A 17,001-nucleotide genomic window follows, 5' to 3' on the forward strand; every position below is an offset into this window, starting at 1 on the left:
TCCAACATTCCACACCGTAAATGAACATCGAGAAAACAAAAACCTTCGCTAGTCTCTTTTTGGTGTTAATACTGCGATTCTTCCAAATCTTACCAGCCAACTGATAGCAATTTTGGCAATACCAACACGTCGCCATATTTCACCTTCACACCCACCACCGTCGCTGATGAGAGAATCTCAATAAATTGAATTGTTGACTCTTTCATAGTAATGCAACAATCATAGAATTAAAAATAGTCCAGAAGGAGCGTAGAATCATATTTGAATACATCGGACTGTGTCCAATAATTCCCCTACTATGCCTAACTTTCACCCAGCGCATTCGTGATGCCGCCGCGTAATGTTGCACGATGGGAAAAAATATAATTATAACACAAATGTAAGGTAAAAAAAAAGCAATATGTCAATTTCTCTAAAATTTTATTGTGCACGCGGAAATATTAATCGACACAGTAGAGTAGATAAGTAAAGGGTCATTAATCAAGAGTAATTGAATTTATGAAATTTAAACTTAGAATATAAAATAAATTTCATTTTACATAAAACATTTGTTTAATAATATTTGATATTTTAAAAATAACGTCGTTCAAATGTCCACAATAGAGTTTCAAACAGGGTTCTACACTTTTTTGCACCACAACAGGCCAGGAGGCCTAATTACAGTGGTGAATTACATCACAGAGCACCCAGACTTGAGAAAAATCACATTTAATTTTTGTGTTCTCGACGGGAATCGAACCCGGAACCTGACAGGACCTTGGAAACATGGAATTCAGCTCGGAATATTTGATATAATATAGGTAAGTATGGCGCACGCGCGCGGCTATTACGAAGAGGCACACAGACAATATCACAAATAATATTAATGACAATATAGAAGGTCATAGACATCAATTTATTATAAAGTACTTATCCGGGTGAGTTAAGAATGCAGTATCAGAAAGCTGAATTGTAAAATAGGGATTAGTTTGTTGTGGAACGATGGCGAGATCAAGAAAAATAAATGTGGTATTGGATAATCTTGGAGGATATAAAAATCAAGTTCCGTGATGACGCATACGAATGAACGAAGGCTGCCAATTTTTCCGCTAACCGAGAGGAAGAGGAAACTTCCGACGATTGGAAACTCGAAAAGAGGTCGTGTCTTCCATATGTCATACCAGATATGTGAGATAGGAAGGTTAAGTTTGCCATGAGTTTAAACTATTTTAATTCCCCGCCATGACTGATTTAAGCTGTGAGCAACTCGATAAACTTGAACGACTTCAGAATACATGCATCATGTATATTATTGGTCTTAGAAAATATGACCACATTTCTGATTATCGTAGGCAACTGAAATGGTTAAAAATTAGATAGCGGAGAGACTATCACTCCCTCTCACTTCTGTGTAATGTACCTCATAATCCTAACGCTCCTATTTACCTACGTGAAAAATTTCAACGCTTATTAGTTCATGATTTACCTCTTCATTCTAATTTTCAAAGCACTCTTTTAAAACCTAATGGTGCATAGGGCACTGTATTGTTTCACTAATCACAGCAAATCCTGATCATTTTTGTTACATTAGGATAAGATGATCAGTCTTACGCTTCAGGTACCAATCCAAGGACTATGAAATATTTTAGTGTGAAAACACCCCATTAAATAATGATTTCATATTAACCCTGTCGGGAGTCGAACCAGAAACCTCTTGCATGGTAGGCAAATGCACTGACCATTACACCACGAGAGTTATATAATAATATACCAACACTATTATTTGTGATATATTAAAAATCTCATGAAAATGCCGATAATTGCCGATATTAATTTTCGGTTGGGACTTGACTCCAGATATTGATTTTTTTGCAGTTTTTTCTTCGATGTTTGAATCATGATAACTGGCGACGTTCAGTTGCAGTAGACCACGCCAAAGTATTAGACGTGCCATTTGATTCGTAGACATATTTGCATTCTGAGCATGCGAACGGCTATTCGACAGAATGTACAAACATGTGCCGTTTTAAATTGTTCTTTTGTCGGGCTGTATAATCGCACTCAGAGCATGCAAACGGTTTCACGCCAGTATGCAGCATCATGTGTTGGTTTAAACTAAGCCGCCGTTGAGTTTTAAATTTACATTGTGAACATGCGAAGGGTTTTTCGCCAGAATGTGTCAACATGTGCTGTTTTAAACAAAACATCCGTCGAGTTATAAATTTGCATTCTGAGCAGGCGAACGGTTTTTCGCCAGTATGTGTCAGCATGTGCGTACTTAACTGTTGCTTCCGTTTGGTTGTAAAATTACATTCTGAGCACGCGAACGGTGCTTCGCCAGTATGTATCATCGTGTGCTGTTTTAAACAATAATTCCATCGAGTTGTGAATTCACATTTTAGGCATTTGAACGGTTTTTCGATATTATGTATTAACAAATGCCTTTTTAAATGATCTTTCCGATGAGTTACAAATTTACATTCCGAACATTTGAGTAGATTTTCGCCGGTATGTTTAAACATGTGCTGTTTTAAACTATACATCCGTCGAGTTGCGTAGTTACATTTAGAGCATTCAAACGGTTTTTTGCCAGTATGTGTCAACATGTGTATTTTCAAATGCTCCTTTTGTTTAAATGCATGTTTACATTCTGAACAAGCGAACGGTTTCCGCTTAGTTTTTGACAAGCGACGATTTAAAACTTTATTTCCTGAACTTTGAGAGTGTGCCAAGGATTTCAGTCCAGTTCTTGGCAAAGCCCGTTCATTACTAGTATTCTTCTGTTGTGTTTTGCATTTACGCCCAGGAAGTGGTACTGCACTATGAGACGGCAGATTTATACTATCTTCGGGTAAAAATGCTGTCGTCTTAGTGTCTGAAAAAAAATCATAATATTAACATGAGTGTTGGGCCACAGTTTTGCCGATACCAAGGATATAGTTATAAGACCCTGGCTAGGCCTAGAGTGAAACTAAAAGTATGTCTCAAATCTCTACTGATAGTTAGGTTTAATAATTAGGAGAAAACTCAATTATTTTATAAATAGGTACGACTACAGTAGTTATTTTATTACAGAGAAATACAGACTGTGAAGATGGTGTATTTCTTTTTTATATTGGTTTATTGTTCTAGCATTGTTCATGCCTCATTTTTTTTTTTAATATTTTTTTTTTGTAGTTGCAAATTATTTGTACCTTGCTTTTGTTATGTGCAAGGTTTTATCGAATATATTTATCTTTAAATTATATTCCGTTGACTTCAACATTTTTCACCGTAGACTTACAATAATAAAAATAAAGCAGAATCAGAATAAACAAAATAATTCTAGAAAGATTACATTAACAAATAATAAAAAATAAAAAATCGTAAAAGTTGGACACAAAAAACAAAAGGAGCTAGATACGACCATTGAATAACTTTGCCCGCTTGATCGTCCCTGTAATGAATCGAACAGTCTCTCTTCGTGTATCATTACAGTTCAGGAGCTCAGCTAGGTTATTAGTCGCAGGAATCCGAGTGTTTATTTTGCATTCAAGCTCCCACCTCGGCCTATCAAACATTGGACAGTATATAAGAAGATGTTCCACAGTCTACTCAGTGATGCCATCACATGGACAGCAACTGTCGTCTCGTGCCTCATGCCTCAAATTACACACAGTCTCAATTTTGAGTTCTAAATTTATTTATTTTTTTACGATTTTTGAAAGATATTTAATTTTGTTTTTGATGGGATTTTTTTTGTCTGTTAACTCGTCTGTTACTAATACTTCACAGGTCACTATATTTGTTTAGTATTCGGATCGAACATTTTTTTCTTTAGGTATAACGTATAACCAATGTAATCGCCTGTTTATCTGAGAGAGCTCATCCAACCTCTTTCACAACACGGACTATCTCTTCGCTCTAGTAACTCGATGTATTTACCTCGGGCCAAAACCTCACAAATTACTAAAATTATTGGGACAATGAAAAATTCGAGAACTACGGGTATAGACAATATAAGAATGTATGATATTAAAAAATATGTTTCAATTTTGAGCCCTGTGATTACGCATCTTATCAACCTTATTTTGAGTACTGGTTTAATTCCAGAAGTGTTCAAGCACAGTATAGTGAGACCTATTTACAAAGGGGGAGATCATTCTAATGTAAATAATTATAGACCGATATCTTTATTGCCTGCGATCGAAAAAATATTAGAAAAATATGTGTGTATTAATTTGGATCAATATTTGGAGAAGTTCAATATTATTGATCCTTGTCAATTCGGATTTCAGAAAAAAAAAAGTTGCGACGATCTATTACAGAAATTCGCAGATTACATAAATAATGAATTGAATGGCTTACAGCACATCTTGGTTTTATTTATAGATTTTTCAAAAGCATTCGACACTTTATGTCACTCAAAATTATTAGAAATATTAGAGTCAATTGGGATAAGGGGAACACTGCATTCTTTTTTTCAAAATTATTTATCGGGGAGAAAAATGAGCGTCAAAATTAAAAACATTTTAAGTTCAGACAAGGAATATTTATCCGGAGTACCTCAGGGATCGATTTTAGGCCCAAAATTATACATAATTAATGTAAAAAAATTTATCTTTGCAGACGATACGGCACTTGTGATTTCGGGGAAAAATCCACTAGAAATGCAAGAAAAAATGCAAAACGATTTTAATAAACTTTTGAATTGGGCACATGATTTTGGTCTCATTATTAATACAAAAAAAACAAAATGTTTGTATATCAAATCACCTCATGCTAAAAAATACATACTTCAAAATTTCATTGCCCATAATGTTGACTGTCTACATAATAAAATTCCACTACACTGTAACTGCGATATTATTCAATTTGAAAGTCAATATAAATATTTAGGAATATATATAGATGTAAATTTTAAATGGAATTGTCAAATATCTAACCTTTGTGATCGATTGCGGACTCTAGTTAGTACTTTTTATAAGTTATCGTTTATTCTGCCTAAAAGTACACTCAGAATTATTTATTTTTCCTTGGTGGAGGCTATTCTAAGATATGGTATCAAAGCATGGGGTCACTCAACAATCACAAACATAAAAATGATACAGAGTTTACAGTGTTCCATCGTTAAAAAAATAGTCTCTAATGATATTTACAAAATAAGGAGTAACAAATGTGTATTATATAAATCTATTAAGGCGCTGCCGGTTCGAGGAATTCTGTGGCTCTGTATCATTTTGGAACAAAGAAAAAGTGATGAATTCAAAAATTTATTGGAACATGGTTATAACACAAGATTTACACAAAATGATGGTTTAGTGATTCCAAAGACAAGAAACAAATATGGGACAAGAACTTTTAAATATGTGGTTCCAGTTATGTTTAATTTGTTACCAAACAATCTGAGAAATGGCACTACCAAAAGTGACAAGGGCAAAATAATAGACTGGCTATTCGATCAGGAGTTTATATATTAAAAAAATTGATTATTTGTAAATATAGATATATATAAAATAGAATTTATAACTAAGTAATATTTTCATGGATGTTTGTGTGTGTATATGTATGTTCACATGTATGTATGTATGTATGTATGTGTATATATGTGTATATATGTATGTATGGATATGAATGTGTGCATGTACGGGTATAAATATGTATGGATATGGATGAGGATGATATATAGATATAGACTTACATATAGATATAGATATAGATATAGATATGGATATGTTAATAAATAATGTTTTTAATAAAATGCTTTGTGCCCATTAAATATGTAAACACTTATGTTTAAAATTTTGGTACTCCGGTTCTGTAATTATTTATTTTTTATCTTAAAATTGCGTGATCATTCACTTATTTTTTTTGCTTTTTTTTACATCTTCTAAATATTTTTTTTTTTTTTTTGAAAGCATCAATTACATGTACTTTTTTTTCGCTCCCTATATCTAAGTTAGTAGTAATTATTATTATAAAACCATGTAGGATTATCATATGATTAATTGTAAAGGATCTTTACCGACAAGCCATATTCATTGGCTTGGTGAGTCCTGTAAAAAAAAAAAAAAAAAATGTCAAAAATGTCTTAAAATAACTAAAATGTAATATTGTATGTACATAATAAATAAATAAATAAAAATGAAAAAAAAAAAAAAAAAGAGAACCCTTTTAATACCCTGTGTCATAGCTCTAAGTTTCTAGCCTCCTCTTTCACGGTAGTAGCCGCTCGGTTGTGGAATAATCTACCCACTAATGTTAGAGACGCCCCTTCTTTATTTACATTTAAGTCAAGATTGAAATGTCACTATATAAATATTAAAATTGTTCCTTTTCTTATTTTTTCCTTCCCATCCCCTCTCCTCTCTTCATAGTATACTGGTTTTTTTTTTTTGCATATTTTTATTTTGTTAATCTTTGTTTTTAATTTATGTATAAAATTGTAAGATTCAATATGTCCATTTAGGTGGGTACTTACAATTTTCTCAAACTAAACGGTTTGGGTAGGTAGGAAGAAATGTGCCCGCCCTTATATGTATATATATTGTATATGTATATAAAATGTCAAATAAATAAATATGTAAAGCGTCAAATATTTTATTTTTTTTAAATCGTAAATGTTCAAATATGTCTAATAAAAGTATGGAAAAGTAGCATTTTTTAACTATCGTTGTTTACCCAGTTTAAGTAAGGAAAACACTAAAATTTCGGTGTATAGATCTGACAGATCCAGTGCGACTGTTCACGTGACCTTTAGGGCGCGCCCATCGGAGTGTTTAAATCCTACACAATAATATTTATGGACAACAATATTACAATTCAAGCTCAAGGTAAAGAGGAATGCAGTTTTACTTACTAGAGTCACCTTCAGTGTTGAGAGAGGATTCCAAATATTCTTGTTTTATATCCGAGAGATCAATATCAATTTCCGTAAAGATCAGTATGTCACTCTCTATAGTATACTGTTGTCCAGTACTGGTCCCCGGTTCAGCCTTCACGGTAGCAACACCTAGTTCCTCGCTTCTGTAGGGACATGGCGTCCCTTCCCCAGTCTGGAGAATAACTCCCTTTTCATCGGGAGTTTCTGGTTCAGCCTTTATACTCACTGAAGCGATATGTTCCATAGTCATTCGACTACCTATTCACGTATTCACGAATACCTCGCTGTATCTGAAGAGCGTTCACCTGAAAATGTAAACGATGCATGCAGAACATTTATTATTCATCAATACTCTTCATTATATGTATGCGTGAATATTTTTACAAAATATGATATTTCCAATTTGTATTTAACTAATACAAAAAGAATATAGGCAAAATACTTAACTACTTCTGGTGAATCTAGTAAGTATACTTGCTTATGAAGGAAACAGCAAAAAAAACACAAATAATGTGACTAATATCTACAAAAAATCATTTACCACTGGAATCATAACAACAGCAGGGAAAGCAAGTGTGGAAAAAAGAGTACGGGCGATAATAGATGTAAAATGATTGCTTTTCCTCAGTTTTACAGATTTTTTGGGTATAATGAGTTTTCATACATCATCTGTAGAAGTGGACAGGGTAAAAACAAACAGACCTATTACACATACCTACTAAATCAAAAGGCCTTGGCAGAGAGCCATCGCAAAATGAGGCACGATATTAGATGCAATAGACATTTGCTTCTCGGCCTGATGGCTAAGATCAAAGTATAGTATCTGTTTTTATCAACTTAATATCTGATAGTTCTCGCAATCTCACTGTTGAATTTTAATTACGTAAATGGTCCATTGAACCGTAAATAAACAAATACATTTTTATTCGCGCTCATTTCAAAATTTACTCACGTTTGGTACATACAAGACCTCAAGAACGCGAAATTCAGCTCGTGATATTTGATAAAATGTACGAAACGCGTGCGGCCATTTCGATAAGGCTCATAGACAATATCACAGATGATATTGACGACGATTCAAAAATTAGATAGCCATAGATATAAATTTACTATAAGTACTTATCTGGCTAACACTGCCGTCATGAGAAAAAAGGACGCATCTATAATTTTTTTCTAAAATGAGTTAAATACACATTCGGAATCAAGAAAAAAATACGCATCTATTGGTACTTGATAATCTTCCTAAAATTACCACAACCCTATCATTTTTTTAAATAAATAAGTCTAAACTGCAAAAGTCTTGAAGATTATTAAATATAAGTCATTTTTGACTTATAAAATTATAATATAATATCCTTATTTTTTCTTCTATTCCGTTTTTGTTTACAATAGGTCGAGAATTGCCAAATGGATATCAATTCGCATTGAAATTATTTTTAAATATGTTTTTGTGTGTTTATTATTGCAGGGTTATTCCAATCTGTTTTTTTATAATTCGCCTATATTTATTTTATAAAACTGAAGTTACATGTTTGTGTTTATTTTAATTAATTTATTCACAATATATTTATGTTTTATTAATTGAGACATAAATCCCAACTCCATTAAACCAAAGTCCTGTGTTGAGTTTATTTGTTTGTCCGTCACATCTCCGAAATGACAAGTCGTAGCGGCCTGAAATTTGGACACGTCATTTTAGATGCGATTTCAAGGTTAACGTTGCTATATTCGAGTAAAATTTGAATCAAATTCTACTCGATAAAAACTCAAATTTAATATGGATGCTTAGTGCGGCCCCAATATATTGCCCGTAATCAACTGTCATTATCAACAGTAATCATATTTTGATTCACAAATTTATACCCTAAATTGCGAAAAAATAGTATCTGAAGTAAATATGTTGATGTAAAGAAAGTTTTTCAGCAACATAATACTCGTGTCGGGACAATAAATGCCAAAAATTAATGTAAATCATGGGAAAATATTGGAAACCAATTCTCTGTGAAACCTGTCTCCTTTAACACCTTTGGCGCTCCTACTGCTGCAACCAAACATACTGCAACTTTTAGCATATATGCTGCAGCGTAACTTATTTTCGGAATCTCTAAGTTCAGTAATATCACTCCACTACTTCGGGAATTACAATGGCTACGTTTTCCACAGAGGGTCGAATACAAACTCTGTTGGCTCATGTATAAATCACTGCAAAACACTGCTCCGAAATATCTTAGGGAACTGTGCATTCCAGATGAACTAGCTGACAGACGTCTCACGCTTAGATCGGCTACGTCTACGGCGAGAAGAAAAGTTATTATACCTCTACGTAAACAGCGCACTAAATTTAGTGAACGCGCATTTGCCATCGCAGGCCCTACGGCATGGAATGCTCTCCCAGCAGAGGTACGAGGCTGTGAGAAAGTGATGTTTCGGAAAAAACTTAAAACCCACTTGTTCTGTAAATCATCCATAGCATGTGTAGAATAAAAGTAGTTGAAGGTTAGTTGGAGTTCCTACCCCAATTAGAGATTGACAGAGAAGACACGAAGTTGCTGTTTAATGCGTATTTATTACATGGCGAATAAGATACAGCACTTAGTTGTGTAGCGCAAGCGTAGCGACGATGATGGGTTGAAGAGACTGCTCTTGAACTACATGCTGGAGCTGAGCAAATTGCACTGATCTTGTTAGGCTGACTGACGTTGGCTGCGTCCTCTGGTCTCTTTACAGACGACGTTCCTTTGTAGTTCATTTCTTCATGGTAGGGACGATGTGAATGTACTTCAGAACGATGCTCTCCGATTTCATGTGAAATACTCATAGAGTTACATTTTACGAATGAATTGGATTCGATTAAAAATGATGACATTGCATTGTCGGTCATTAGTCTATTTTAGGTGAACTAATTTAACACGCGTGTGTCATCGACTATGGACTACGGACCCTACACATGGGGCAACAAAATAAATTGTTTTAATTAAATTACAAATTTAAATTTACAGCTTCTATTAAATTTATTTATCTATAGAATCACTATGTAAAGCGCCCTTGAGGTATTATATTACGAAAATGGCGATAACGATAGATAAGGTATCCATAATAATCATTTATCAAAGTACTACCTCACTAGAATATTAATTATACTTAATCAGTACCTACAACATTAATTTTACAATCTATTATTTATCGACGATGTCGGTCACGGCGAAACCCGGTAACTGGTAAAAATTATAAATAAAATCGGAGTAAAACTACATACGTATTTTTATTATTATAATATTTATCATTACATTGAAGAAATTCAAAATTAAACACTAACCTATATAATATATATTTATTTTTGTAAAATATGTTACCTATCTGTGAAATGAAATATTTTTAACTATATTTTTAATTTGTCCACATTTTTGTAGACTAGGGCTGGATTCAACCCCTGAGGGAGCTGTTAATATTAACATATTACAACAGAGATGAAGAACATACTAGAGAAGGGAATATAGAAGTCTGGGCATCCACACGGCTTGTTTAAGTGGCCACTTTACACACTGCGTAACATTTACCCTTCTGCCTATATTTGAACATCTTCTTATTCTTCTGCTTCAGCCCTATTCTCTCCACTGCTGGATGGCGGCCTCTTCCAAATATCTCAATTCCTTCATATCACCCGCTTCATCATCCACGTTTTACCGGCAATAGAGGCAATGTCATTGACCCATCTTTTCTGTGGCCTTCCATCACTTCTTTTGTTTATTTATTCATATTTTTCTCTTACAAATTATAATTATTAATAAAAATAATGTGACCTTACTGGGATTACACTTAATAAACAGAGATAATTAACAAAATATTCACAGTTTTAAAAACTAGGTATTTATGTACATCTATATTATTTATATTACAAAACGCACAATGAAAATAACAAAAACCTAACATAAGCTTTACACTCGTGGAGCAGTTGATTCAATATTGGTTTGGATGAATGAGACAATCCATTTTACTTCTATCTAGCTCCACTATCCATTTTTATAGCCTTTTTAAACATTTTCTCGTTACTAATTATTTTAATAGATAGTGGAAGTAGGTTATAGATTTTAATTGAATAACACTCAAAATCCCTTTGACCGAAAGTGATAGCAGTTTTTATTTGTCTTAAGTTGTCTTTGTGTTGAGGATCTAGTGATTATATCATTTGTATGTGATGTGATGTGTTGTAGGGGTTATGTATTTCATTTGAGTAAGAGTAGTTTTTGAATCTGTAAGTGAGTGATATTTTAGCACATAATCGCTCTGGTGTCATAAAATGTGATTTGTGGAATATTTCTTCAGTAGATGTCTGTATCGGGACTAGTATTATTTTAATTATGGATTTTTGTGCAACGTGCCCATGGTCTCCGCTTTATTATTCTGAGTGTCCACCTGCCATCATTTTGCCTCGCCGAGGTGTCCTGCCCACTGCCATTTACATTTTGCTACACGGTCCATCATATACACGATTTCGGTTCGGCGCCTTATTTATTTATTTCTTATTCTGTCTCTTAGACATACACCGAGCATCTTTCTTCCCATGGGTCGTTGCGTACGTTTTAATTTCCGGACACTTTTCTATACATCTTCCTTCAATTCTTCAATCTGTTGATGTTTGGGAAGTTGAAGAGCTGAAACCTTGCGGGTTGCAGGTAGGATCATCACAATCAGATTAATCTCAGTTAATATTTATTCAACCACTGTTTAAGAAAAACTAATGAATACGCGGTTTTTTCAGACTTTCTTGAGCCATTAGATTTTGATTTTTCATTGAATAAGTTTTATATTTTTCAAATTTGGTTAATTATTTGTAAAGAAATTATTCAGTCAACAATGTTTGAGTATGTCCAAATGCTTGCAGACTGGTTGATTGCCTCCCTACAGAGTTATTCATATTTGAATTTATTTCAAGAAAGAGGAAAAACATTTTCGAGAAGGGAATATGGCAGTCTAGGCATTTACAGAAATTGTGACCTGTCATTGGCTGGTTTAAGATGCAACAAATTTAAATATGAACAACTCCCTGGGGAGAAAATCCAGCCAGTCTGCAAGCATTTGGACATACTCAAAACATTGTTGAATTAACTACCTGGTAAAAGAAGAAGTACCCAAAATTGGAAAATTGTTTTCAGGAGTTGCCTAGTAGGTGATTCGGTTCAGCCGGATAAATCTCACCCACGTGATAAAGCACCGAGACAAAAAGTAGTTTTTTAAATCACCTTGCCGTGAAATTACATTTTTAACATGTGAACGGTTTCTTGCCAGTTTTATGTATTAACAGGTGTCGTTCAAATAAATGTATACTATCCAAAGTTGCATACTTACATTCTGAGCATGCTAACGGTTTAGTCGGTAGTATGTATAAACATGTGCTCTTTTAAACTACCCCTTCGACGAGTTACATATTCACACTCTGAACATGCGAACGGGTTCTCGCCCGTATGTTTCCACATGTGTTGTTTTAAAGTATCTTTTCGACGAGATGTATATTCACACTCTGAGCATGCGAACGGTTTTTCGCCGGTTTTATGTATGAACATGTGTTGTTTTAAATGACTATTATTCAAAGCTGCATACTCACATTCTGAGCATGCGAATGGTTTCTCACCGGTATGTATTAACATGTGCTGTTTTAAAGTATTTTTCCGACGAGTTAAATATTCACATTCTGAGCATGCAAACGGTTTCTCGCCAGTATGTATCAACATGTGCTGTTTCAAACTACCTTTCAGTCGAGTTGTATAGATACATTCAGGGCATGCTAATGGTTTATCACCAGCATGTGTCAACAAGTGGCTCTTTAAACTACTTTTCCGTGAAGTCACATGATTACATTCCGAGCATGCGAACGGTTTTTCGCCAGTATGTATTAACATGTGCTGTTTGAAATTATATTTACCTTGAGTTGCATAGTTACATTCTGAGCATGAGTACGGTTTCTCGCCAGAATGTATCAACATATGCTGTTTTAAACAATCCTTCCGATGAGTTGCATATTCACATTCCGAACATGCGAACAGTTTTTCGCCGGTTTTATGTTTCAACACATGCCGTTTAAAATTACTTCTACCAAGAGTTGTATAAATACATTCTGAGCATGCGAACCGTTTCTCGCCAGTATGTATCAAGCTACCTTTCTGTTGAGTTGCATAGTTCCACTCTGAGCTTGCGAATGGTTTCTTGCCAGTATGTGTTAACATGTGCCGTTTTAAAGTATCTTTCCGAAGAGTTAAATATTGACATTCTGAACATGCAAACGGTTTTTCGCCAGTATGTATCAACACGTGATGTTTAAAGTGACCTTTATGGCGAGTTGTATATTCACATTCCGAGCATGCGAACGGTTTTTCGCCAGTTTTTTGTGTAAACAAGTGCCTTTCAAAAATTATTTTCTCTTGTAGTGTATATTTACATTCTGAGGATGTTAACCGTTTTTTGGCAGTGCTCTTCATCCGAAGTACATTGCAAGGCTTATTCGGTTGTGTTTCGTATTTACACTCTGGTGGTGGCTCTGCACTGTGAGACGGTAGATGACTCTCCACAAACAATGTTGTTGACTCAGTGCCTAAAAAAAAATTCAAAATATACTTTATCTAATAATCATGCAAAGTATTTCACTCCCAGTAGTTACACACGACTTGTTTCGAGACGGAACATTAAATATTACAATAAACAACACTGAAATAATGTTCAAAGAAAAGAGTACTACAATACATTAATTAAAACTATCAGTCATAATTTCGACATTTACATTTGGAAAAAAAACACGTATATATGTAATTTAGTGGCAAAACAAAAGCAGATCAACCTGGAGGGAAGTATTGGGCCACCGCTTAGCTAATACCGGAGATCTACTTGAATTAGGCCCTGGAAAGGCCTAGAGGGAAACTTAATATATTGACTGACCTAATCCACGTTGGTATCAAACGATTTTTAAAACTTTATTTATACATTTTCATAAAAATATATTTGAATACCTCACTGGGTAGAACCTGTGTTGAGGCACTCATTTACACTGTTAAAAAAATTCTCATAGTGTCCAAAAAATATGTATATATATAATATAATATAAAATAACAATAAAGGACAATTAGTCATTACTCACAATTGCTAATTGCTATTAAGAAATGGATGGTGGAGGCGGTTTGCGCACGGATCGATGAGTGGATCAAGGCAGATAGGTAAAATTGTATTGTTAAAATAGATTATTATTATTTTATTTTTTTAAATAAAAAAGAAATATTTGCGTTCTTATGATTTACTCAACTATTAAATTTTGAGGGCCATTTTCAACGAGTTTTAAATAACTCACTATTAGAAAATGGAAATCAAGTTGGGGTAGAGTAGGATTCGAACCACTGACCTTTGGTCCGTGAGTCCTAGATACTAGCCACAGGACCACAACCCGATTCAAAATTCATTATGAAATATTATAGTGTGAAAACACTCTTTTAAATAAATATTTCATATCAGCCATGTCGGGGATCGAACCCGAGACCTCTTGCATGGAAGGCAAACGCGCTGACCATCACACCACGAGGCCGACTAAAATAATAAATTTTTTGTTGAAAATATTAGTGCAGCACGTACATAAGTACTGAGCAGAAATCGAGCGGAAAAACAAGCTGTCTTAAGCTATTCAGCACTTTTACATTAGCAAGTTCCTGATAGTCTAACATCTGCACAAATACGAAATATATATTACAATATTACAGATAATACACTGTACACCAAATTCAATCCAAACTCTGGAGTATAGAAGAGTGATTGCAGATCAAATATTCCTGTTTAAACTAGTAAACAACGTCGTAGACTGCCCTTTGCTTACAAGTTCTTTAGAATACCTTGTACCCAACAGAACAAGACTCCATACTACATTTAATTTGCCAGTACCTAGGACTAACTAAAGGAAAAACGACGTTTTCTTTAGAGCATGTCATTATTATAATACTGTTCTTTTCGGTCACGCAGACATTTTGTAACTCTCCTATATGAAATAAAGAAGATTCCCTATAGTATACGTTATACGATGTCAGTAATTATGAATGTACTCGTATGTTCAATATTATATTTTGTACCTTTTACATTATTTTTATATCATTTCTTTTCTTTTCTAATTTTTTAAATTTATCTTATTTCTTTTTCCTTTATTTTTATTACTGTTTTTAAAAATACGTATTTTTATTTTATTTGCAACTTCTAAGTGCCTAACATTTCTTAATTGTTAAATTGCTTTTATTTTGATGCCGATAATGTACTTAATCAACAGATTACATCACTGTGGACTGTTGGCTGTTTTCACAATTTTCGTATAAATATATTGTTATTTTCTGTATAAAAACTGTTGTTATTTTCCCACATGAATAATAAATAAAGATATTCAACAAAACGCCGTGTTGATATAATGTTACTTATAAAATATTAATTGGCATGACTTCTTACATAATTTGGGAATACTTTCGACTGTGTAATTCAATATTTTACACCACGAATAAAGTGCATTGCCGATTATTTCATTAAAATAAAGTACATTTAAATAAAATACTGTGGCCAGAACTGAAGTTAGTACTGTTGGCAATGTATAGGTGTGGCGGGCATGGGTGGTACTCGGCACTGTGAGTAAAGTAAGTTTGTAGTACTCACCCCTATCGGCCACTGTCTACAATAGTTACCACCCAACTCTATACAATACTATTGACGACAATAGAACATTTCATAATGCCTTTACAATTTTACTCTATTAATGGTAAAGATAAATGTAGAATTACTTACTAGAGTCACCTGCGGTGTTGCGAGAGGATTCCAAACATTCTTGTTTTATATCAGGATGATCAATGTCAATTTCCGTAAATATCTGTATATCACTTTCTATAGTATACTGTTGTTCAGTACTGGTCCCCGGTTCAGCCTTCACGATAGCAACACCTGGTTCCTCGCTTCTGTAGGGACATGGCGTCCCTTCCCCAGTATGGAAAATATCTTCTTCTACATCGCCAGTCCCCGGTTCAGCCTTCACAGTAGCATAACTAGGTTCCTCGCTTTTGTAGGGACATAGCATCTTATCTCCAGTATGGAGAACATCTCCTTTAACACCGCCAGTACCCGGTTCAGCCTTCACAGTAGCAACACCTGGTTCCTCGCTTCTGTAGGGACACGGCGTCCCTTCCCCAGCATGGAAAATATCTCTTTCTACATCGCCAGTTCCCGGTTCAGCCTTCACGGTAGCAAAACCCGGTTCCATGCTTCTATAGGGAAATGGCGTCCCTTCCCCAGTATGGAGAGTATCTCCTTCTACATCGCCAGTCCCCGGTTCAGCCTTCACGATATTAACACCTGGTTCCTCGCTTCTGTAAGGACATGGCGTCCCTTCCCCAGTATGGAAAATATCTTCTTCTACATCGCCAGTCCCCGGTTTAGCCTTCACAGTAGCATAACTAGGTTCCTCGCTTTTGTAGGGACATAGCATCTTATCTCCAGTATGGAGAACGTCTCCTTTAACACCGCCAGTACCCGGTTCAGCCTTCACAGTAGCAACACCTGGTTCCTGGCTTCTGTAGGGACATGGCGCCCCTTCCCCAGCATGGAGAATATCTCTTTCTACATCGCCAGTTCCCGGTTCAGCCTTCACGGTAGCAAAACCCGGTTCCATGCTTCTATAGGGAAATGGCGTCCCTTCCCCAGTATGGAGAGTATCTCCTTCTACATCGCCAGTCCCCGGTTCAGCCTTCACGATATTAACACCTGGTTCCTCGCTTCTGTAGGAACATGGCGTCCCTTCTCCAGTATGAAAAATATCTCTTTCTACACGGCCAGTCTTTGGTTCAGCCTTTATACTCACTGAAGCGATCTGTTCCATAGTCGAATACGAACACTTTGCTATATATGAAGAGCATTCACCTGAAAGTATAAACAAAGTCTACAGAATATTTCACAAAATAAGTGTCATTACTCCCTTGGCCGGAGCAAGTCCAGGAACAATGAAAATTGCAGTGTAGTACCACTTTTGATACCAATAGAAATCGAATCCAGGATATTGAGAATGGTAGGCAAAAGCACCAACCAGAACACACAGCCTGGATTCCTAGTGCAGTGCCCAATGCAGCACTGAGTGCGGATAAGACATAAGCTTACAAATTTAC

At 34.9% G+C, this 17,001-nt stretch overlaps 1 protein-coding gene, 1 long non-coding RNA gene and 1 pseudogene across 3 annotated transcripts; 1 reads left to right on the forward strand and 2 right to left on the reverse strand.

Moving 5' to 3' along the window:
• Window positions 1-692: 692 nt before the first annotated feature.
• Window positions 693-7,879, reverse strand: LOC148274692 (uncharacterized). 2 transcript variants are annotated; one of them, XM_088236769.1, is made up of 3 exons: window positions 7,794-7,879; window positions 6,818-7,146; window positions 693-2,854 (listed from the first exon to the last, which is right to left on the reverse strand). In XM_088236769.1, exons 2-3 carry the CDS (start codon window positions 7,089-7,091, stop codon window positions 1,974-1,976), a joined length of 1,155 nt encoding a protein of 384 aa, XP_088092895.1. In that variant the 5' UTR covers window positions 7,092-7,146; window positions 7,794-7,879; the 3' UTR covers window positions 693-1,973. The 2 variants fall into 2 exon arrangements, with proteins under 2 accessions (XP_088092895.1, XP_088092894.1); XM_088236768.1 differs by having other exon boundaries at window positions 7,557-7,867.
• Window positions 7,625-7,747, forward strand: LOC148274693 (U2 spliceosomal RNA; annotated as a pseudogene).
• Window positions 7,880-10,997: 3,118 nt separating the features above from the next.
• On the reverse strand, window positions 10,998-16,142 carry LOC148274694 (uncharacterized). The gene is made up of 2 exons (XR_015824228.1): window positions 15,635-16,142; window positions 10,998-13,427 (listed from the first exon to the last, which is right to left on the reverse strand). It is a non-coding gene; the product is annotated as an uncharacterized LOC148274694 (long non-coding RNA).
• Window positions 16,143-17,001: the final 859 nt, after the last annotated feature.

This window comes from Micrasema longulum, unplaced genomic scaffold (assembly GCF_059751315.1).
Source record: "Micrasema longulum isolate JH-2025_06_02 unplaced genomic scaffold, ASM5975131v1 h1tg001604l, whole genome shotgun sequence".
Lineage (NCBI taxonomy): Eukaryota > Metazoa > Arthropoda > Insecta > Trichoptera > Brachycentridae > Micrasema > Micrasema longulum.